This window comes from Haemorhous mexicanus, chromosome Z (genome assembly GCF_027477595.1).
Source record: "Haemorhous mexicanus isolate bHaeMex1 chromosome Z, bHaeMex1.pri, whole genome shotgun sequence".
Classification (NCBI taxonomy): domain Eukaryota; kingdom Metazoa; phylum Chordata; class Aves; order Passeriformes; family Fringillidae; genus Haemorhous; species Haemorhous mexicanus.
Window position 1 is genome coordinate 81,086,516 of NC_082381.1, and position 23,374 is coordinate 81,109,889.

At 49.6% G+C, this 23,374-nt stretch overlaps 1 protein-coding gene across 4 annotated transcripts in view; it reads right to left on the reverse strand.

Moving 5' to 3' along the window:
- CNTFR (ciliary neurotrophic factor receptor) overlaps positions 1 to 23,374 on the reverse strand; it is a 201,613-nt gene that overhangs the window by 127,226 nt on the left and 51,013 nt on the right. For all 4 annotated transcript variants that reach the window (XM_059874113.1, XM_059874114.1, XM_059874115.1 and 1 more), the window contains one exon: positions 21,563 to 21,667. In XM_059874113.1, coding sequence (XP_059730096.1) covers positions 21,563 to 21,667 — 105 coding nt within the window. The remainder of the gene's footprint in view (positions 1 to 21,562; positions 21,668 to 23,374) is intronic.

Here is a 23,374-nt window from a genome sequence, read left to right on the forward strand (position 1 = left end):
GGATTTTTTTTTTTTTTTTTTTTTTTTTTTTTTTTTTTTTTTTTTGCTTCTAAATAATACTTTTCTGACATGGCAAAGAAAACTCTGGTTCCATCTGATGGTGGTTTGCTTTAAAGTAGTGGAAATACCAGCTCTATTGTCATTCTGTCTCATAGGGGTGACTTTTACCTTCCCTTTCTGTACAAGTTTATAGGAACAACTTAAAAACTTTCCAGAAAAAAAAAATAAAGTGTACAGAACAGCACAAAAAAGAAGGAGCTGGCGAAGCTGGTGGTGGTCCCCTGGGCAGTGGCGAGGAGGTAGGAGGTTAGGTCGCACAGCACAGACCTGCTTTTCACATCTTCTTCAAGAAGACATCAGTGGCTTCGGCTCAGCCCCCCATTGCTGCTAACACAACACCCTGAAGAAATTATTCTCTGCAGGAAAGCAAACAGGGTGAATGGGATCTGCTGCCAAACCCTTACATCTCACAGTGGGAGAGAGGGGAGACCGAGAGGAAATGAAAAACAAATCCCGGAGCCGGGGATGTGCCGAGGGGTGGCTTCGGCGTGGTGTTATCTTTGTCGGCAGGGTGGGCTCCGCGGGGGTCACCGCGGGAGAGGAGATTAAGCACTCACATCCAGACACGCCTCTGTAAAGGCAGAGGAAAGGGGGCAGATACTCTGAAAACCAACAGGAGGGCAGGGCGGCTCTCACTGGGGTGGTTGTATCTCTGTAGGCACCACCATCCCTGCTGAGGCATGATGGTGCCTACCTGCTTCGCTTCAGCCAGCCCAGAAGGAGTGAAACGGATGCACACAGAGGAAGAAAGGGAAGGGGAAGAGGTGAGGTGGTAACATTAAAATATAAATGAGATGATACAGCTCTGAAGAAACTTTTAAAACTTCCCAGATGGAAAGCCACAAGTAACCAAGTCCCACACACCATTAGCACATCACTCATTAACCACCCATTGATGAAAGGGCTGCAGATAGCACAGTTCCCTCTTCAATCACTACAATGCTTTCCAGCCAATCCTCCTTCCAATTTCATTGCAAGAAATTTCCCCAAAAGCTAACACCTGAGAGCTGCACCTCCATTTCTCATTTCCTTTCTTTCAGCCAAAGCTTTAACAGCAACAAATATAAGCAGAAGCAGCTCTACAGCAAGTTTCTGTCTAGTCTTTTTTCCATGCAGGAATTGCTTGTGCACCAGTGGAACCCCAGAATCCTTTTGGAAATTTTCATATAGCTTCTCTCTCTGGCTCTGCCCACAAACACAGAATGAATTTTCACTTTTTTTTTAGTTTTCTTTTTCTTTTTTAATTCCAGGAAAATTATTTGCAAACTGAGCCTTAGCCCCTAAGAACAGGTTATATCTCTTGCCATTTTCTGAAGAGATTCAATGAGCCAGCAAGCTGTGTGCAGAAGTATTTGGGTTTCCCCCATAACCTCTGTGGCTGACTGCCTCCTGTGCTGTGAATAATGCTCTTAGAGAATAATTCTGCTTTAGTGTTGCAGAATACTACTAGTGTTCTACTAGCAGTATGTATATCTTCCAAGACATCAGTATTTGTACTGCTCTTGTGTTGTTTCAGAGAAACAACTTGCTTTCTGGATCCAGTAATAATTTCAGCAAAACCACAGGAACAAGAAACGCAGTTTTGGACTAAGAAAGCATCTCATCACTCCGCTATTTATATAACTCTTAAATACATGTACAAGCATAAAAACACCACCCCCTGCTTGCACACATACCACCTTATTTGATCAGACCTCATAAAAGACCAGATGCTATCTTGGAAAGTAACTTCCTCGGGAAAACTAACTGCCTGTAGTAAATCCCAGGGCCAGCACGGGCAGCTGCCCCAGCGTGCTGTCTGCGCGGGGCTCGCCACTCTATGGAGTCTCGGGACAAATGGGGCAGGATTGGAGCTCTCTGCAAAGCAGGAAAAGACCAGAGAGGAGCCATGAAAACCTCACAGAGCCTGCTAGCATGAAGATGGGCGTCATGCTGGGTTATCGGGGTGATGGAGGCAGCCGAGCAAAGGAAAAAACCCACAACCCACGGATGTCAGCAGGCTGTCAGCGTCTCGGAGGCACCGCCATAAAATCCGCATGCAGGGAAGGGCTTGGCTGGGCAGCGGGAGGGCTGCTGAGAAACAAAACAACGCGCCGGGTGACAGCGGAGGCTCTGTGCAGGGAGGCTGTCAGCGCCCTGGGGTCGCAGAGAACCTCCTGCTCCGACAGCCTGGCTGCCGGCGAGCCACGCCGAGCGGGGCGGCGGCAGCTGCGAGTGCGCTCCAGGGCGGCATTCCCACGGGCAGCGTTCCCCCGGCGCTCCCGAGCAGCCCGGATGGAGCTGGCTGCGCCGTGTTGCCATCGGCCCGGCGAGGAGCAGCGGCGGGATGACGGAGGGCCAGCCCAGCGCTCGGATGCTCGGGCGAGGCTCCCCCGGCCAGCCGACGGAAATGAAAGTGCGCGGAGGGATGGATGCCTGTCCCGGATATTCGGCGCGGGGAAAAATGTGGGGATTCTTGGAGCGGGCACGGCCACTCGCAGCTGTGCAAACAACCCCTCAGAGAAGGTGACTTACCTTGCCCCCCGACTGAGGTCGCACACCGCCCGCTTGCAGGAAGCCTGCTCCCTTGCCCAAAGACAGGACAAGCAAAGCCGAGGGCTGTTTCCCAGCGGGAAGCTGCTGTCTCACAGGTCAGAAAGTTAAATGAGCTGGCCGGGATTAGGACTGAGCACCGGTACCCACCACCAGCCTGACCCAGCCTGGTGCACAGCAGTTGCTCCTTGATTTTAATTTATCCCCACAACAGAGGTGAGTTCCTTTGCCAGCAGAAAAGCAGCAGCAGGGGCTGCAGGCGAGAGGTTTTGCTGCTTTTTGGGTCTCATGCCCCGCTGCAGCATCTCCCCAGTGCTGCAAGCCCTAAAGGGATCCTGCATCCAGTTGGACGGGCAGGAGGAATGCAAGGCCCCGATCCAGGAAAGCACATACTGATCCGTCAGCACCCGAGTATTCCTGACCCTTGTCTTCCAGAGGAAACTAACTTCAGATGCTGAGAGAGGGAGGAAGGGAGAGTGATCAGCATCAGCTCTGGGGAGAATTGGATACCCCAGCAGCACAGGCTGGTCAGAGGTCATATTGAAAATGCCATTTTGGAACCTGAATGCAATCCTGAGTGTCAGCATGTCCCAGCATGGTCTCTAAAAGACCATCACTGGTGCTGCAGGTAGTAGATAAAGAGAGAAAGAGAAAGAGAGAAAGAGAGAAAGAGAAAAGAAGGAGAAAAAGAGAAAGAGAAGAAAGAGAAAAAGGGACCACCAGTGACTGGAAAGTATGGGCCATGCTCCTGGCTTCACCACAGGTTCCAGCCCTACCCTTCCCACCTTCAAATAGGGAAAATACTACTTTTCTCTTTTCTGCTGTTTTGCCTCACCAGACTACCTACTGTGGGTAATAGATGGAATCTGTAGGCCCTACAGTTAAAAAAAAAAAATTAAAAAAGGTGGAATGGTTTTAAGTTCCACATTTCCAGGGATTTTTCTGAGATGGGGGTGAGAAGGGGGATGAGGGCAGCACAATCTTTAAATCTTTATTTCCTCAGGCTCCTTCAGCCTGTTTCCTCCCCAGCTTTTGTACCACTTCAACCCATTTTTATTTTTGGAAAAATAAACCAGAACAAATGGCAATAAATACAGGCAGGCTTAGAGGAAAACGGCTGGGATTGCTCTGGATCCTGGCAGAGATCTTCTGAACAATGCTGAAACCCCATGGCCCATTTCTGCCCAGTGGCAGACGTGGCCCATGGTGGGAGATGTGAACCACAGAGGTCTCCACCAGAGGACCCTCCTGCCCTGGCCAGGGAGAAGCTTGTCCAGCCCCAGCCAGGGAGGAGCTCTCCCCAGACTCCTGGGCTCGGTGTGACTTTTCCCCACAGGCAGATATTGGATCCAGGTGGGCAGAGGACGTGAAGAGCCACCAGGCTGTCAAGGAGCAGCCATAGCAAGGAGGTCATTGGGTATTGTGGCTTGACCCTGAGGATGGAGCCTGGTCTGGTGGCAGCAGAAATCACCAGCTGCAGCAGGCCATGGCTTCCCTTCCCAATATCCCTGGGAGAAAGAGGGATGCTCTGCAGCCCTCATGCAAGGCTGAATTCAGGCTTTTCAGGGTTAGGACCAGGGGTGCTGTTCTATCACAAAGCATTAGCTTATCCAGAGCACGTCAGCCCCTACAGGCAGACAGGCTCCTACTGCTCTCATTATCACATGAATCTACATCTATGATGTTTTCCGATGTCTGGGCTTTGAGAGCTCTCAAACCCTTGCAAATGGTAGCTTGCAATGGATGAGAATCTCAGGCAACTAGTGCCTATTGATAAAACGTAATAAATATTCAAGCTAATCAGAAGGATAAAAATGAGAGAGGGAGGAGGACCCTGCAACACACTAGTTGCTGTGTGCCTGAGAACACCATCTTAAAATGATCCAACACCAAGCCATCACAAACAACACCAGCTACAATCACACCAGTTTTTCTTCTCAAAGCTCTTTTACAAGCTTTGAAGACCCTCCAGTAAACAGCACACTGAATTGTGTGCTATAGATAAAGGAAAGGAAAAAACCCAAAGCCCAAGAACACAAGCCCTTTGCTCAGCTGCAGGCCTGGACAGAGGGAGACAGCTGACCTGTGAACCCAACACCAAGGAGCACATGAACTGATGGCCCCCCCTTGCTGACCACCACAGCCTCAGCATGTCTTTGCTTCACCTCGCATCTGTGACAGTCTCTCCATTTGTCTTCTCACCCTGGACTGTATAAAAGTTGACAGGAAAAGAGAAATAAGTCACAGCCACTACCCTGAGCCCACTCTACTGGCCACAGCTCAGGTGACACCAAATACATGTATTTCCTGAGCAGGGCAAGATAAGTTAGAACAGCATAATGAGTAAGCCAGGCCACACAGAAGAGAAATGGGCAGGAAAAAAAGACCAACTAGAAAAGCCATATTTTTAGGATGGATTTCAGGAGACAACTCTGACAATCAGTACTTTATTCCTGGAATAGGTTGTCCATAGAAGTTTTGGATGTTCCATCTCTGTGTTTAAAGGCCAGGCTGGATGCAGCCCTGAGCAACGTGGTCTAGTGGAAGGTGTCCCTGCCCATGGCAGGGTGGAAATTAGATAATCTTTAAGATCCTTTCCAACCAAAACCATTTTGTGATTCCATGATTCCAAAGTCTCTTACCAGATTGGCCAATGTTAGCCCTGCCCTGGGGCCATATATCTGTCATGGCACAAGGAGGTGACATGCCACCTTGGTGCTGGCAGACTCACTTTAATTTATTTCCAACAACAAAGACCACCACCACCACCCCCTGCAAAAAAATCCCACAAAAAGCCCCTATTGTAGCAGAACAGAGGGTTAAAGTTGTGATTACAGAATTGGTAAGACAGTTACCCAAGAGAAAAATAAACCAATTACACAAAAAAAAAAAAAAAACACCCAAAAACACAATTCCAGATTATATTTAACACTCAAATTCCTCCTTAATTGCTCCAGTGTCTCAGCCAGTTTGCAGGGGAGGAGTGGGGACTGGCAAATTAGCTCCCCCCAGGGCTGCTTCCCTCTGGGGAGCTTTCCCAATTTACATTCCCATTGTGTTCTTTAATTAGTACATTCCTACAGCTTTTCTGAGAGTCCCAACACTTCCAGGGCTGTGACAGTACTTTATAAATAATAAATCGGAGGGAGTATTCACTGTACCCTGCTTCACTCCTCCCAGTGTCCCGGCTGGTGTCTGGCAGCTTTTGCAGAGACCACACACAGCCTGGAGCAGCCCACCACTGCCATCCCCAGAGGCAGCCTTTGCTGGGGACATTAATAACCTCTTCTAATCTTCCTACCTTGCACAGCTTATCCGGGGTCCTACTTCCTGCACAGGATTCTCCCAGACGAAGCATTTGGATTTCCCCATCATGTGGTTCCAATGCAGGTGAGAAGGGCTGGGAGAAAAGCTTGAGAGAGAGTCCTGCAACCCTTTGTCTGACCAGAATGAATGGCCAGAGGCAGCACTGGACCAGCCACACTTCATGATTCAGGTTCTACCTGGAGGCATCCCAAACCCACAGCATCCTGCAAGCACAGAGCATGCTGCTCCTCCACACAAGGACACAGGCAGTGCCCTCCAGTCTGAGATTTCTGGTTCCCTAGGGAGATGTGAACTTGTCCTTAGGGAAAATAAAAGGGGGAGGATGTATTTATTCTGCAGCACATCAGCCTGCCTGTGTCAGGAGCAGAGCCCAGGGCTCCTCACCACGCAGGAAAGCCTCCAGTGCCTTCAGCCTCACAAAGGTTTCACCCAGATAATCCTGGAAACCAAATGGCAGAAAAAGCCCAAAGTAAAGGGAAGAAAACACAGCCAAGCCATGCATCAGAGCTGCAACCAAACGTTTTCCCAGGTCTCATTAGGGATGATTTATGAAGGCTGACACCGTCGTTAACCTCTGACCATGTCCCCACTGCCTGCAGGGCATTTCACAGCCTGCCTGTGACTGTCCAGCAGCAACCAGCAACGTGGGGGATGACTGAGATTTTATCTCCCCTGTTAATGCAATTAGGTGGTTTGAAGGAGACCCATTGGATCATCTTACCTGCAGCAACCCAGCCACTCCATTCGCTCCAGGGACGAGCCCTGCGCGTACTGCGTGCTTGCACACACGTGCAGCACTGCTTGGCACAGGCATCGGGCACTAATAACCTGCCATTTGCAACCCCATCTGGTTCTGACATGTCCATTATTCAAAGGCATTTGGCAAAGACCTTGGGCAACTCATTTGCAGAGTCCGGGTCAGTTCACAAGCTCATGAATTCCCAAACTATTTGCTGGCCGTACTGGTAGCCAAGCTGTGAATAGATTTTTGGCAGATTTTAAAGGAGACAGTGTTTTCTGAAAACACCTGCCCTCAGAGGCTGCAAAAGCCCAAAGATTTCCATTCCTATTTAAGATGCATATCCAGCCCTCTGTAAAGCTGTACTAAGATGAAAACCTGACTTGTCTGCCACTATAGAGAATTCCCTATTTTTACCAATCTCATGGGAAATCAAGTGACATCAGAGTCCCTGAGCCAGGGATGCAAGTCTCACCTCACCTCACCCTTCCATGGCCCCCAAGGGCTGGAAACCCAGCAGAGCAGAAGCATCTCGTGGTCTGGACCATCCCCAGATCCTTAGTCCAGCCCCTCTCATCCCACAAGTGATGCAATTGGCTGACTCTCCCTCAAGCCAAGCTCAAGACCCGGTGATGCCCTGTCAGCACAGGCAGTAGTAGCCTTGGGTGCTCCTTGTCCTACAGCTGCATCAGGGTACCACACCAGCTGGAGCACGAGGGCAGACCTGGGAAAAGCACACTTGGCACCTTTATTTCCAGCCAATTCATGTCATGCTTTGCTTTCCCTCAACCCACCAGAGCTGCAGACCATTGGGGTTTGCTGCCTCTCACGTGCAAGGATGCAGCAAGTTTTCCCTCCCACTCTGAGGCTGAGGCTCTGCTCTCCTCCCAGCTGCCTTGCTGGTGCAAATCCTCTCAGTGGGCCACCCTTCCCTGCTGCAAACAGCAGCCCAGTAGGCTCCCGGAGATCAGGCGGCATCGCACACCCGCTCGGAGAAGCAGGAGGCACAGGCAGGGGAATACGAGACGTGATTTGCTCGGAGACAGCTCTGTGCTTTTGGCAGGACTCGAGGGCATTTGTTTTGAAGCTGTGTTTACATGCCTTTGATCAGACGTGTTTAACTTTTCTGGTGCGTGACAGCAGCAAAACAAGTTTGAGACAAGGATAATGAAACACATTGTGCGCCCGTACATGTAAACGGCTACAGCCAGGCTGCGCACATCAGCAGCTCGAACTGGAGGTGGGGGCGGCGGGTGGTGGGTGCCAAGACGGGGACATGCATCACGATGATGCCAAACCAACAAGCTGAAAATGAAAAAAAAAATAAAAAAAAGAAAAAAAGCACGAACCCAGCAACAACAGCTCAATCTCAGCTCTCGGAATTGGCCAAGTGAAGTCTGCGCTCTGAGCCCCGGTGCAGAAGTTAAACTCCACCCGACATCACAGGGAGCTTTTCCTGAGCAGATAAACTGCTCCCATCCTGGCTCAGGGTTTGCTCTCAGCAGCACCTCAGAGCACCTCAGTTAGGGAGCAGCCCATGCTTTCTCCAACCTCTGAGGTTCATCAGGAACTCTCAAAGTCAAGCGCCACCATTTAAGAAATGCCAGCACACGATCAGAGAGCAAAATGGAAAGGCAGCTTCCAGAGATGCTCCTAAAATAGCTGCTCTCTGAAACACTAAGGGCACACCTGGCACAATTAGAAAAAATGTATCTACATATGTATAGACCAATAATTGGATCATTGAACGCCCTGTCATCACTTCAAGCGTCCCAGCACCCTAAGGAAAGACAGAGAGGGCTGCCTCATCCTTTCAGCAGAAGAGAGTGCATGGTAGTAAACTGGGAAATGTTTCCAGGCACAGCAACGTAAACAGCCCCACACTGAACTGCTAATGAAGACCCTGGCATGGGGCAAAGTCTCAGCACAGACAGAGGGCTACTCCTACAGTGAAGTTTGGATTAAATAATCCTATTTTTGAGGTTAAAAAAGAGACATGGAGGAGTGTGGATGATCCAGCCCTCTGCTAAAGAGCAAATCCAAGAATCTTATCTCTAGTATGTTTAATTTAATAGTGCAAAATGCCAGCAGAGAGGCTTTATAATACAGTCCCATGCTGACCATGCTTTGAGATGAGAGATGCCACCATCTCTTTGTGCTTAGCACAGCAAATGAGTAGAGCACGTTGGCACAAGAGGTTTCCTAATGGCATGCCACCTCACTACACAACCTGTCAAGCCAATGCAGGCTTAAGCAGTGGATCTTAGTTGGCAATAGTGGGGGAAGTGAATACTCAGCTGTGATAAATATTTAACGTGCTTTTAGTCCTGAAGAAGTGTAGCACTGAGGCCATCATCCTGTAAGTGAAAACCAAGGCTGATTAATGGGGGAAGGTACTCCCATTTATGGGAGGTTAGGATCAATCCCAATTCTCAGCTATTTGTTGAATCTTTAATGCTCTTTTTCGATAGCAGAGTTCCTTGGTGAAGGGCAGCATCCTAATAAGGCTGCTTTAACAGCAGGGATGTTAAGGGGGTATAAATAAAAGACCCCTGTAAAAAATAAACAACGAGGAAAAAAAGGAAGGCTTCATGTGGTCACTGCTGCTGTGTGGCTTGGAAAAAGCAGTTTTCACTCCTCACTGGAGGCTGGATTTACTTCTTTTGGAGTTTTCTCTGTCATCTAAGAACTGAGCCCAAGGTTAACCCTCAGGCCAAAGACAAGATGTTGCTTTGGGAAGCAGGGAACATCAGTGGCAGCCCAACAGTCAGTGTCTGAGCTTTGCACATCCTTCATTCCGTGCTAGAAAGGTCTCCACCTTCTTCCACACCTCAGCCCTCTTCTCAGACTCACAGTTTCACCATCTCATGCTCTAATTCTTCCTCCTCTGAGCAAGGTATCCCCTTACCACCAGCCAAGATTAATCTCCTGCCTCCCCTGCTGATGATACCAGCATCAACCACTCTCCTCCTATGCTCTCAAACACTCCACTTCTCCTTTCTCCAGAGTGAGGACCCGGAGTGAGCAAGCAGTTTGCATCTATGGGACATTTGCCATCTCCCATCAAGAAGAGCATCCCTCTTTGTTCGTTTTGGGTCTTCCATCACATCACCTTCGTGCACCCCCTACTCTCATGCTTGCTTCCCCCAGTAAATCTCCATCTGATTTTCTCCCTACCATCCAGTAGGACCAGCCTCACCTCCTGCAAGCAAAACTCTCCCTGCACATCTCTGCTTTCTAGCCATCCCTCCCTCGCTGGCAAGCAGCACAGAAGCAAGACCACACACATTAGCCTTGTAATGAAGATGAAGAGCCACACAACCTTGCCGGCCCTCTCCATCTGCCCTCACCTTTCCGGTTGCATTACGCCTTATGTTGTTTCTTGTCTGAAACTAAATATCAGCTCCTTCCTGGCTGTGCTGTTACTCTCACCCCAGCCTTGTTCCAGGGAGGTTATGGCATGAAAGGGAGGGGATGAAAAGTGAGATAGGAAATGGGACAGCAAGGAGCAGTGGGGGAGAGAGTGTATTTACAGCAGGGTAAATACAAAGATGCCAGAGCCAAATGCAGGTTCCCAAGCATGATGGGCACTGGTACATCCCTGATGAGCCACTCTGGCTCCATCAAGGCATCAGCTGGAGTAGATCTGGTTGTCTGAGCTGAGAAAGGGTGCTGGCTTCTGCCCAGAATGACAAGTAGGATGAGAAGACAATGTTACCCCCAGGCAGAAGCTAAGAACCTCTGGCTCCTCAAGCCCTCCCTCCTCCTCCACACTGCAAGGGGACCAACCTTTAAAATCCCTTCTGTCCCTCCAGCCCTACATCTGCCGCGGTAGAACAGAAATGTGGTCCCTTCATAATGCTGGCCCAAAAGCAGGCAGCATGGCCAGACAATTTTCCTCCAGGGCTTCAAGTGCCGGAAGAATGAGGGAGAGGGCTGCACCCTCTCATGGCTGTGCACACACATGCTATATACACAAGGGATGTGCACATCCCCTTCTGCTTCCACCATGGACCACTCCTCATAACCATCCTCCAGGATCATTCAGCATCTCTTCCCCCAGTTGCCTTTTCCACTGTAATTGTCTTTCCTCATCCACCATGGTAAACAGGGATTATGAAAAAAGATAAGAGATTAAGGCTCTGCTGAAGGTTAACCTGCCATTGTCTTCAGTGACAACAGGTGCCAGACATCTGTCTGTGCCCTGTGAGGATCCTCAAACATACTTCCCTGTCCTGCTATAAGACTTTCAGGGAGATAGTATGAGACATCCTCCTCCTTAGCAAGCTTTACCAAGCTTTCCTTTTGCTCCTAGCAAAAAAAAAAAAAAAAAAGGAAGCTGAACTATTGCACTGTGTGTTCCTGCAAGGTGCCAGAGACAGAAGCTGGGAACCTGCTGGCATTACAGGAAAAAATAGCATCAGAGAACCAGCCAGGCCCTCAGGTGGACAGTGTTGTACCTGATGCCCCTGTGGGACTCTGCACACCCACCCTCTGCCAAGCAGCACAGATTCACCACGTGGCAATGCCAACGGAGGAAGGATGCTCTCATCCCAGGGAAGGCACAACCAAGCCCTAGTCTGCAGCCAAACTGCCCAGGTGCCCTGGCTTCTCGCCCTAAACCAGGATACCCTTTGGCTGAGCCGCATGCATGGGAAGATGATGCCTGTGCAAATGTTAGAGACAGGGCTGCTTTTGTTTACAGGCTGCTGGCAATGGCACTGCACACCCCACATCCTCCCCCGGCCAGGAGCGAGCTCCAAGAAAGGAAATTACACAAGCCAGAAGGTTTGATGGAATGAACCCATTGGGCGGCTTGAAGATAGCTATTAATGGAGAGCTTTCTCTAATTGCTTTTGTATAATCTGGGGCTGCTAGGCGGAACTGGGTAATAAATGAAATCCAATTACATTTTCTCTCAGTATTTATTTTATTAAGTAGAATTCATCAGCTGATGAAGGGCCCCTCGAGGTAATGGCTCATGACCTAGTGGAAGGCACTTTTTTTTATTATTATTATTTTCCCCACTTGGGGAAGCAGATAATTCCGTTTCCCAGTAAATGCAGACTGCCCCCCTGCACTGTGGGAAGCACAGCAGGTCCCAGGGCAGCACACTGTCCTCCTGAGTGGGATCCCTGCTCTGACTGCTAGAGTCCCAATGAGCACAACAGGTGATTGAAGCCCATCTTCAGCGTGCCAGCCAGAATGGAGATGGATTTACAGTGCACAGAACACAGAGGGCTGCAGCAGGGACCAGTCCCACTGGGAATGCAGCAAGAAGCCATGTCAGTCCACGTCTGCTCCCCAGGAAGCTGGACTCTGGTGCCAGCGCTGTTTTTCTAGGATGAGTCTCCTATGCAGGGCTCGCAGTGTGGGCTCAGTTTGGGCCCAGAACCACAACTGAGCAGGCTGAAAACACTGTGAACAGCAGCAGCCCAGATCCATCACATCCAGCCCCACACTCCAGCACATCCATGGAGCCTTGTGAACTCTGCAACACAGCTCCTCAACCACCACCTGCTGCTGGTTCAAACCCAGTTACTGGTGGTGTAGACACAGTTGCTGCCATAAAGGCTGCCCATCAAGGTCACCAAAAGCACTGGTCCCACACAGACATGCCTAGCCAAGCCTTGTGCCAGCGTTAGCATGCTGGCATCAGCAGGCAAAACATGTCAGGGATTTCTGGTGCTGGCAGCATTGTAGGGCACTCCATCTACCAAGCAGGGTTTGCTGGAAGTTGTAGCACTGCAGAAGAACAGAGCCCAGGCCCTGGCACGGTGCCTTTTCTGTGGTATGAGAGGCAGAAAAACCCAGTGTGGGTCAGGAGAGGTTGCTCTAAGTGTATCCTTACAAGCTCCAGCCAGCATCCATCCCTGTGGAGTAGGGATGGCATAAGACCCTTTCTCCTCCTCCCTTCACACCAAAAAGCATCAAAAGGGCTGGGGTGTGCCAGTTAAGCGTGGGGTCTGGTGCAGCACTGTTGCCCTTTTGCTGGAGCCCACAGCAAGGATTCCTCCAGCACGAGCAGGCAGGATTCCTCGGGGATCTTGCAATCAGCTGCTGGGCTTTTCACCATCCCTCTTCCTATCCAGTTATTGACTGACGTTCACCCCTGGCTCCCAAACCCAGCGCCGACAGCCGCAGCTTGCCCGGCTTTCACTGCCATCTTGTCATACAAACAATTTATCACCCGCCAGTGAGTGCTGTTACAGGCGACAGACTCCAGTGTACATTAATTAACAGGAAATACTGAGAGAGGCATATACACATGCACAAATCTGTCTGAGAGGTTTCCTACAGCATCCACTGCCGATGCACCCATGTGCTGCCACGGTAAGCACAGGCTCTGGGAGCCACAGCAGATGTAGCCAGCAGCAGCCAGGCTCAAAACAAAGAAGAAGCAACATTAGGACAAAGAAAACCAGCTATGGAGGTGATTGAGTACCATGGTTTTATTCCTGAATAGTAAGAAACTATTCATCTTAAGGAGTTGAAATAAGGGTGGTGATTCGAGAACAGGGGAGCAAGCAAGCCACACCCCAGCTGCTGAGAGTTTGGGGTAAAGGTGACACCACAGACACCTCCAAAGGGCTTGCACAGTCTTTTGCAGCAGGAACAGCTAATGCTTTGCCTAGCCTTGCATTGGGGCTGAGGTGTTCTTGGCTCCTGTATCCCGCTTCCAAACCTTCCAAGGCTCCATCAAGGCAGGATAAGCCCTGTCTCCCATCAGGGCAGCAAATCCAGCAGCCTCACACATCCCAGACCACAGCTCAGCTGCAGTGAATGAATGCCTGCCAGAGCCTGAGCCCTCATGCTGCTGGACCAACTAAAAATAAATGAGGTGTGGGTTCACAGAGAGTCAGCGTCAGGTTTTAGAAGTGCTGTGTGTCGCTGGTTTTGCTGCAGAAGCCAGGAACAGAGGATAAGGAAAAAGGGCTTCAGAGGGCAAGGAAAAAGTGTTTCAGAGGAATCTTCTGAAACTTGTCTGGCTTTTTGATTTGGGAAGAAAACCTAAAACCAGTTGGAAAGAAGATCTAAACATCATGTCAGAATCCAGCTCTTCATCTTTTTCGCAAGTGGGCTTTCACTTTCTTCTGTGAGGCTATTTGCCAAGCACAACACAGAAACACAAGCTATTTGCGTTGATCCAAAACTATTTTTCCAAAAAAGCCATTCATCTAAAATCTTTCTGCCCAGCTCTGCTGCAGGAGAAGCTATCTGCTCATGGCAGACCACGATTTATGCTTAAATGAGCATTTGTGACTAACAGACAAGCTAGATTCATAGTAAAATGCACCATCAATAAATCAGTCAATCACTTCTGCCCTCAGCTCAAGGCTGAAGTCTGGAGTAACTACTCAGCACTTTGTCAACCTTTACTCCAGCAAAGTCTGGGTAAGAGACCTCAGGATTTAGCCTATTGATTGCTTACTATTGTTTGTGATGCCCTGCATGCTTCAGACATGCTCCCTTCAAGCAAGATTAAATACCTGGCTTATGGCATTGGGATTCAATGGAAATTATCTTTTACAAGCATGGGAACAGACAAGTCAAATTGCCCTGTGCAATGGTCCATTGTGGTGCAGAGGTACCCCCGAATCCCCTCTGTGCTGCCAGCAAGGGGGGAACACGTCAGTGCTGACTGTCCCTGGGGCTGGCATGGTGAGCCCCACGGCTGTAGCACATTTCTGCAAGTTAAATGCAGTTTTGGCTGTGGCTCCAGAGCCTTTGAGGCTCTCAGCTCCGCCGGTAGTGTTTTGTTGCAAGAATAATAGAGTGACAGCTCCCCGGCAGCTTTGAGTAGCATCCTGAGCTCAAAGGCACCCTTAATACTTCTGCCAAACTCCAGCCGTCAGTTTTCACATTTGTTTGAAGTTAAGCTGATCTAACTTGGGTGAGTGGATGCAGACAGAATCGCTCAACCAAAGCCAAAGAATGCCTTGCATACTCCTCTGCCCAAGGGCTGGTACTTGTCCTCCACACACCATCAAGGATATTGAATGTACTAATACAGATGGAGATAAGTGACCATGCTGCCCACCAAAAAGGGCAAGACTGGGATATTTGCACCCTCCACAACCATAAAGTAAGAAAATATAGCAATCATTTGCACAGCAAAACACCCTTTAATAACCCTCTGAACGCCATTGCCTCCCAGGAACCCCCACATCTCCCTGCAGACACCACCCTGGAGACAGGAAAATAAACCTTCAACAACTACAAACCTGCCATTTCTACAGGGGAAAAAAAAAAAAAAAACCAAAAAAAGAAGAAAGGAAAAAAAAAAAAAGGAAGCAGCCTGCAGAAAGGAAGGACCTGGCAATTTAGGGAGAGGGGGGAGAAAAAGAAAGTTAAAGGATTTACTGAATCCCAACCCAGACCACCAGCTGGTCTCCCATCCCCATGTCATGCCCATGTACCAGAGATGGCACACTGATTCCCAGGTTTCCCCCATATATCCTTCTGCAAGGCAAACTGATTTCTGATGCTTGTCCCACCTTCTTTTATTTCTGCCAGACCTCCCCCTCTCCTCTGGGTACTTTTCCTGCTGCCATTTGTTCCTGTCCTTTACAGCTCTGCCTGCTGTCACTCGCATAACCTTGCCTGTTTGGTAATTTGTGGCAATAAAGTGTCACTGTGGGGAAAAAATACAGCGTCGCAGCAGCATATAAATCTCTGATCCATAAATTGTGCTGCTCCCCACCTGCATACCCCTCCTTTTAGATATAAAGTGCAATGATTTGGGGCAAGAGAAAGAAAAAAGAGCCAGTAATATGTGATCTTACTGAAGGGCAGCACTGAGGTGTCCTCATTGGGGGCTATAATGAGTGCTGAGGGACTGGTGTATGCTGTAAATTGCCCTGGAGACATGGGCCCCAGTCCAGGCTTGCTGGAGCTATCCAGGGCTTAAAAAGAGTAATCTTAAAGGGGGAAATAATAAATAAAACATTGCTAAAGAGTGCAATCAGTGCTGCTGTCTACTTCCTCTTTGAACAACCTCAGTGGTGCTGAGCACACAACACTGGGAGTGCCATGGCCATGGAAGGGATCCAGGTGTGTGCAGCTGAGAGCCTTGCTCCTCTTCCCACCTAGATGTGGGATCCTGCCCATCTCCATCACAGCTGAACAGCTCCTCCAGTAGATCCCCACCTCCAGCCACTCTCTCTGGGCATTAAGGGGGACTACAAGGAGGTAGATCTGCACTCTTCCCTTCCATCTGGCGCCACAGATGCCCACTGTACACACATATGCCCTCCACTAGGCTGACAACAGTTCCCCATGTCTCAGCCAGGATTCAGTGGGGTAGCTACCACCCCAGGAAAATGCATCTCATGTTTGTGGCCCCATGGCTTCTAGCTTTACTGGGAAGAATACCAGGCATCCACCACCAAGGCCCTTCAGGAGCCATGAGATCCACAGCGTCCGTGAAACCCTCTGAAATGGCTTTAGAGGAGGCCAGCCCTTTTTGCTGATGGTTATTTCTTTGAATTGGAATACACAACTTGCCTCCATCAGACCCCTCATCTACTGAATTATCAGCTTGGTCACACTGTAGATCAGCATCTTGGGCCAGCTGTAAAATGTCACCTCCAGCACTGCTGCAGCCACTCTCCCAACCATGGCCCCCGTGCCAGACCCAGCAGAATGTCCCACTCCTCCTCCTCTGGTTCTTGGCACATTGGGGTGTCATCCACCATCCATCACAGAACAGCAGGAAGACTTGCATTAAAGCCTTCTCCTGAAAGTGACATCTTTCTTGACATCTACAGCTCACCTGAGCAGCTAAGCCAACACTCCTGTGAATATAAACAAGCAGGAGGGAAAGTGCATTCACTAGACAGATAGCTTGAGGAAGTATCATCACCCACTGAAAGCCCGTATGTGGTTTTGGAACAAAAGTATTTGCTTTCTGTCTTGCCCACTCATCGGAGGAATATACGAGCAGAGCTGAGCAGCGCCCTGGAGACAGACTAAAACCTAACCGTGCTCGGAGGGCTCTGCAAGAGCCGTGCAGGGGAACACATTATGGACACCCCAGGGAAGAGAAATCAACTTTCTCCCAGCCTTGGGAATGGCACGCAGCCAGGATCCATCACGCACCTATCCTGCACCTGATCAAGATTAAATAGATGTTAGTGAGTGTTAAATAAATGAATGAAGTCAGATTTTGTTCCCCAAACTTGCCCATATACAACAACTTCCCTCCTGGAGCCACAATTCACTGAGGCCTAAAAAAGAGCAATTACTGTGAAATTCTCCACCCCATTGGTGTGGGGCTTGGGTATAGGAACACCTGCTCTGTGCCAGCATGGTCCTGCCAGCTGCCTGCCCAGGCAGCAAAGGGATCAGCAGCAGCCTGGGCTGTGGGAGCAGAGGCACAGCCAGCACGTCACACAGCACTTGAACCACATCAAGACATTGCCCATAGTTTTGGGAGCCCCAAGAGAAGTCACAGTGTTAATTAACTAAAGGAAGTTCAGCCAGGGCCACTGAAATATCCAGGGAAGCTGTTGAGGACACCGAGCCAGGTTCTTCACAGCAACCCATAGCAAGAAAGTGACAGTGGGCATATGTGAAACAAAAGGTTCCCCCTGGATGCTCGGAGAAGATTTTCCCTCCTTTATCTAGGGTCAGAACCAAGAGAAAGCCAGCATAGCACCTTTAACAACAGCACTCAAGGCTAAGCAGAATGAAGCCTTTGCTCTTCTCCCATTGCCAAATTCATGGCAATTGTGACAGAGCTATGTATGGAAGGAAATTAAGGACAGCTCTGTGAAATGAGCATGAGCACTTCTTCATACCAGGAGCAGAATCTGGATTTGCTAATCCATTTCGCATCACCCTTTCCACCATCCCCTCAAAAATCAAACACTCATGTAACATGTATGTGCACACACACTGCAAGACCTGAGACAACTTGGCCTGGGGAACCACTCCAAATATGCAGCTTGCATGACTGGTCCTGATTCAAATATCCTTGAAAGCTTTTCTTAAAGAAGGAAAACTCATGAGATACAACATGTCAGTGGCTACACCTTGGTGCTTGAGAGGTTTAGGGTGAACAGTAGGAAAAAAATCTTTTTGCTGGGAGGGTGGCAGAGCTGAGAGCCAGGTACCCCAGGAGATGCTTAAGCCATGAACCCTCAGCTCAACAGCCACACCGTTCTGATGTGACATCCATAGCAGCTCTGCTATGGAGCTCCAAAGTCTCTGTAGGTCTATGCAGATGCAAGAACAAGATGAGGAATTATTGACCTTATCTTGGTCACCAACTCCAAGAAAAGATCTCTCAGCCACTTTATCCTTACTATCTAAATATCAGGTCCATTCTTGAAAGAAGGCAAAAGACCACCTAGAAGCTGTACTGCTTGGGGCTGTGCCTGGGGGGACACACCTCAGCCACCTTCAGATCCTAACACTGCTAAGCACTCAAAAACTGCATAATCAAGTGCCAGCAGCAAAGCTTTGGCAAGACATCTGTCCATCTATAAATAGAGCTTAACTGTGTGTCCTTATCACAGGGCTTTGATGTGTCTGGGGAGAATATTTTCTTCCCCTTCACCACCAAGTCCCAGGCAGCACAGATAATGGGCTTGAATCGATCCAGCTCAAGTATTGCTAAACTTCCTACCACTGTGGCAGCATGCCAGCCTCAAATAGGACAAGAGAACATGTGTCTGTTCAGAGCCAACCACAAGGAGCAGGCAGAAAATTGCTTTAGGCTTTAAAAAAAAAATAAAAAAGGTGCTTTTTGCAGATTTGTAGATCAATCTACAATGTATTTTAGAGGTTTAAGAAAGTCAATATAAACAAGATATATCATAGCTGCACAAGAAGCTGAGAAGTTGTATTTCTATTTATGCTGCTACTGGCACTCCAGCTGCTGGCTCAATGTCCTGCTGCAGTCCCACACCACTACTTCTCCAGCAGGAAAGCTGAGGGAAGGGGCTCCTTCTGCTGCTGCAGTTCATCCTCCCCATTGGTTTTAGCAGGACAACTCAGCCCTGGGGCTGGCTGATATCCCTGAAGTGTGTCACCACTGTCACCTTGTGCCCTGCTTGCAGCAGGAGGGCAAAGGATGACACAGGGGCTGGTGGCAGTGGCCAGGCTGACCTCCCACAAAGTGCAGCTTGTTTCCTTAGGCCTCTGTCCCTGCAGGCTCAGAACACAAATTGGCTCAGCTCTCTGGGGATTCTCTGGGCAGTGCTGAGACAATCCCTTGGCATTCGTTTCTCAAGCTGGTGCTGCTGCAGAACTGCATTGCCTGACCTCTACAAACTCATCCCCATGGATGTGACAGGTTGGTTCCTTCCCACAGACACATCTGCCACGTACCCACCATTCCTCTTGAACCATCCTGGCATGAGTTGGGAGAGGCCTCGCACAGATGGCTCTGCCACCCCTCTGCCCCCCTCAGCTCCACTGCCGGGCACTACCAAGCATATTCAGAATTTTTCTCTCCCCTTGTTATTATAGAGAGTCACAGAACATGCCTTATCAAACCAGACCTAAATCATGTCTGTCTCTCCCCAGATCCAACATAATATGTCAGCCATTAAACATGCAATTATCCTGCATTTACAAATCCATGAGAATCTGTCATCCTCACATCAGCAGGAGTGCTCACATCCCTGCGGTGGAGCCTGTCCTAATGAGCCACCAGGAAGTGGATCCCACTAGAACTGACCACACCCATTTCTGAGTCTCCATGAGGCACAAAACCCCATTTCCTGGCTTCCACCCTCTGCCTCAGAGGGTGAAGAATAAAGCGTGCATCTGGATGGGAAAGAGTTGGCTGTACACCCTTGGTCAACAGGAAGAAGTCCCTGGGCTGTGGGATGCCCAGCTCCTGGCATCCTTCTGACCCAGAGCCCATCCAGGCATGGGAAAACAGGTCAGCCTGCAACAGTGGAAGCAGAAACCAGCTTCCTTCCCTTTCTACACAGCTAAAACTTGTGCAAATGCCTGCCACACATCCCACCAAATCCTTTTGGAGCAAACCTGGGAGAGGCAGCCAGTGATGCAGGGCAGGGATCAGCAGCTGACGCAGCGAAGCTGGCAGGAGTACCAGCCTGCTGATGCTTCTCCAACCCCTTTCCCATCTCTCTGCCAGGCTCAAGCTCCTCTAGCAGCACATCATCTGGGCTGGGCTCTTACTCATCTGCTACCATGCACAAGCAGGCGTCAGGGGACGTATCATTGCAGAAATCCGAGGAAGAAACAAGCAGCATTAACTGGTAGCACGTGTGCATGGAGACCCCTCAAACTCTTTTTTCCCTTGCTCCCATCTGCTCTGCTCTGGGCCACTAAATCCAATTCAGCAGTGCTCAGAGCTTGTACCAAAGCTGCGACACATTTGTCAGATCCCTGACTAGACCCATGGCTAATTTTACAACGCTAATTTATCTCACCATATTATATCGCTTTCATTTCATCCCCCCAGGATCCCATTACTGCCAGTGTACCTTGTAGCCAGCATGTAACAGTAATTGGTATTATTAGAGACGTACCCTGCTCAAGCTGCTCTATTTGCAGAGCTGCAAGGAGTCCCGTGGGTGGGCTGATCCACCTCGAGGATGGTGAGGGAAGGAGTCCTTGTTCCATGCCGCTCCATGGATGCCACCAAGGAGCAATGCCAAGGGCAGGGTTTTGCTGCTGCAGAGCACCTCTGCATGCCCAGACCCCAGCTCACTCCCCATTGTGGCTCCATCAGATGTTGCCCACCCCTGGGGTCCTTAGCCCTGACCTTTAACTCTGGGGCAAACAATCAGCTGTGCACACAGGGAGCATTTCTGTCCTTGCTTGTGGCTCAAAGGATAAAGGACTCTGCTTATCCAGGGTTGAAGGGCCTGCAAAACAACTCTAGGAAGCATGATGCAGGGGTAGAGGGCAGGGAAGGGGTACAGGGAAAATTCATCATTCGTGCTATTTTGGTCACCAGTTTCTCCTCTTTGGTGGAGAATATTGCTTTCTAGGATCAACATAATTAAAGCCATGCAGTTTTAGCTAAGTGAGAGGCTGCACTAGTCAAACGGTGACAATTCCCACTTAAGACGTCCTTGTCTGGCATTTAGAGACTTGTTAAATTTTAATTCATCATTTTCCTTTTTCAGGCACAGCACCAGCAAGCACAGGGCTTCCCCTGCATGGCTCTGCAGGGTCTGCATCCCCAGGTGGGGCAGCTCCATCTCCAGGCTCCTTCCCTGCTCCACCGTGGCTCAAAGAACATGATCCCAAACCCCTCCTCAAACAGCTCTGTGTTACCACAGTCCCCACTGAGCACACATGTAACAGGCCTCAGAGGTGGGGCATCCTCTAGCCCATGGCTGTGGTCTCCTAAGGGGAGCATTCCTTTCCAAGCAAAGCCCTTGCACCTCATCCCTGATACTGCAGTCTGGCAGGGCAGGAAAGCAAAAAAAAAAAAAAAAAAAAAAAAACACCCAGCAGACCTGAGAGCTTCAAGCTGTGCTTGTCTGCAAGAGGTGGCTGGCACCTCACCTTCCACCACATAGCCGGGCTGGGTGACACTTACCTGCTCCAGAGTGGTTCAGCCACAGCATGGGACCTCTGCGACTGTGGTTGGACTGTGTACCTCTGAGCTGCCCAAGGGCTCTCAAGTGGGAGAGCTCTTTTTGGAGAAGTTGTCCATGGGCAGACCATAACATGGGATTTTCCAGGCTGTTCATCCATACTTGCCCCTCCACATTCTAAATAACCATTCTCAGCATCTGCCCTCTTTGCACAGCAGCTAAAAGGCTGCTCACAAGCCAGAGCCAGGAGCAGCCTTTTGCCACACTTTAATAAACACCACCGTCCTCACCAGAAGACACGTGTCCTGCACTCCCACAAAGCACACCAACTCAGGACAAGCTGGGTGAGCAAGGTTTTTAGCCCACCTCTTACCTCTCCACCAGTCCAGAGTCCTTGGGGCGTCCCCAACTTCTCATAAACACCTGGGCGATTCTTCTGGCTGCTCGTCCAACCCTCACTGCTCAGATCTGGGATTCTCTTCAACAAAACAGAAGAGACAACCTGTCAGGTTACCAGGTGAAACTGCCATTGCTTCAGGTTCAGCAAACAACCAAGGAGGGGGGCATCTGTTTCCCAACCCTGACAGCTGGGGGTAACCGGTGCAAACACAAACCCAGTTAAAATGAGAGCCCTCCCACAAGAGCGTCACAGTCCAGCCCCAAAGCACGTATTTGCTTAATTATTTCGATTCAGAGACATGAAATGGGAGAGGGGAAAAAAGACCCCTGCAGCGTGGGACATCTCTGATCTTCTTTAAAGACAGAAAGGAATGCTCCCCAGACAGAATGGCACAGCAGCACCACACTGTCAGCCCAGCACCAAGGCATTCGCCCATGGGGTCTTGTGCTGCCTTAGCCCTGATCCTGAAAAGCCTCACACACGTGTTGAAGGGTGCAGGGAGAGGCCAGTCCAACTGAACCCTAGAGTGTGGAGAGGAAAACATGCCTGTGTGGCTTTGCAGCACAGACACCGAGGACTGGAAACAGGAGGAGGACTTTCTGTGCTAGGTCTGACATTTTGTCTGGTGAGATGGCGTCAGGGGCACTGGTGTAACCAGTGGTGCTCTCCTTTACAGCAGGAAATGCACTTTTTGAATTAGACAAACAAATTATCAGTCGAGATCTGTGCTCATTATCAAGCTCTTGTGGCTGAAGTTGTGTTCCTCCCCCTACTTCTTTTAAAATGCTTTGAAGAGGAAAAAAAAAGTCTTATGGTTCTGCATTATTAAAAATGAAAAATAGGAGCCAAAACCCACTGGCAAGAGAAAAGTCTGGGACTCACTCCTGCAGAGATTCTTTCCCAAGGGTGACAGTGACTCCAAGCCTGGAACACCACAGGCTTTAATTAGCACCCAACCCTCAGCTGATGAGCTTTGCCAGAGTTCCTCCCAGGACCTCATGCAAAGCCTGGACAAGCCAATGGGAGGATGCTGCAGAAACCCAAACTACAACACCCCCCTCTACCTCCCGCCTGTCTACAAAACCTAAATAAATAAATGACCACCCCCTGAAACTACACTGTGTGCCTGATGGCGAAACACTCATTTGCAAAGTGCTTGGAAATAATTACAAAATTTTCCCCGAGTTTACAAGGAGGGAAGCTGGCTGTTTGTCATGCCGGCAGCCACGGTGTGCCGCAATTTATCACACTTGTCAGGTGTCAGCCACCAAGAAATTCAACTCCAGCTGCCCCAAGCTCAGCACCCACAATGCCCCATCATTCAAAACCTGCTCTGTCAGGCATCCCAGAGCTGAGGAGTGACTGGCAAGGAGGGGAGAGGGCTGCTTCCCACCAAGCCTCTTCTCACTCTGCAATGCAAATGTAACTCTTTGGTTATTTTTTGGAAGCATTTTTGGTTGGGCATGTTGGGTTTTTTCCCTACCCACAGATGAAGTGGATCAAGAAAGGAGACCAGGCTACAGCAAGAGATGAGGCTCATTTATCATTACCTGCCAGAGACCCTCCTAGGCTCTAATTCCAGTTTGGCAGAGACCTGAGAGAGACTGAGCTTAGCTATGAGTACCCTCAGGGAGACAGCGCATCATTGTGGGTACAAAGTGCAAAATCCCAGTGCCTTTTCTGAGAGACATCTCTGGAACCTGTGGAAAGGACTGACATTCTCTGCCACCTCTGTGCCCTGTGCTGAGCCAGATGAGCTGGCCCTGCCACAGGTCCAGCAGCCCA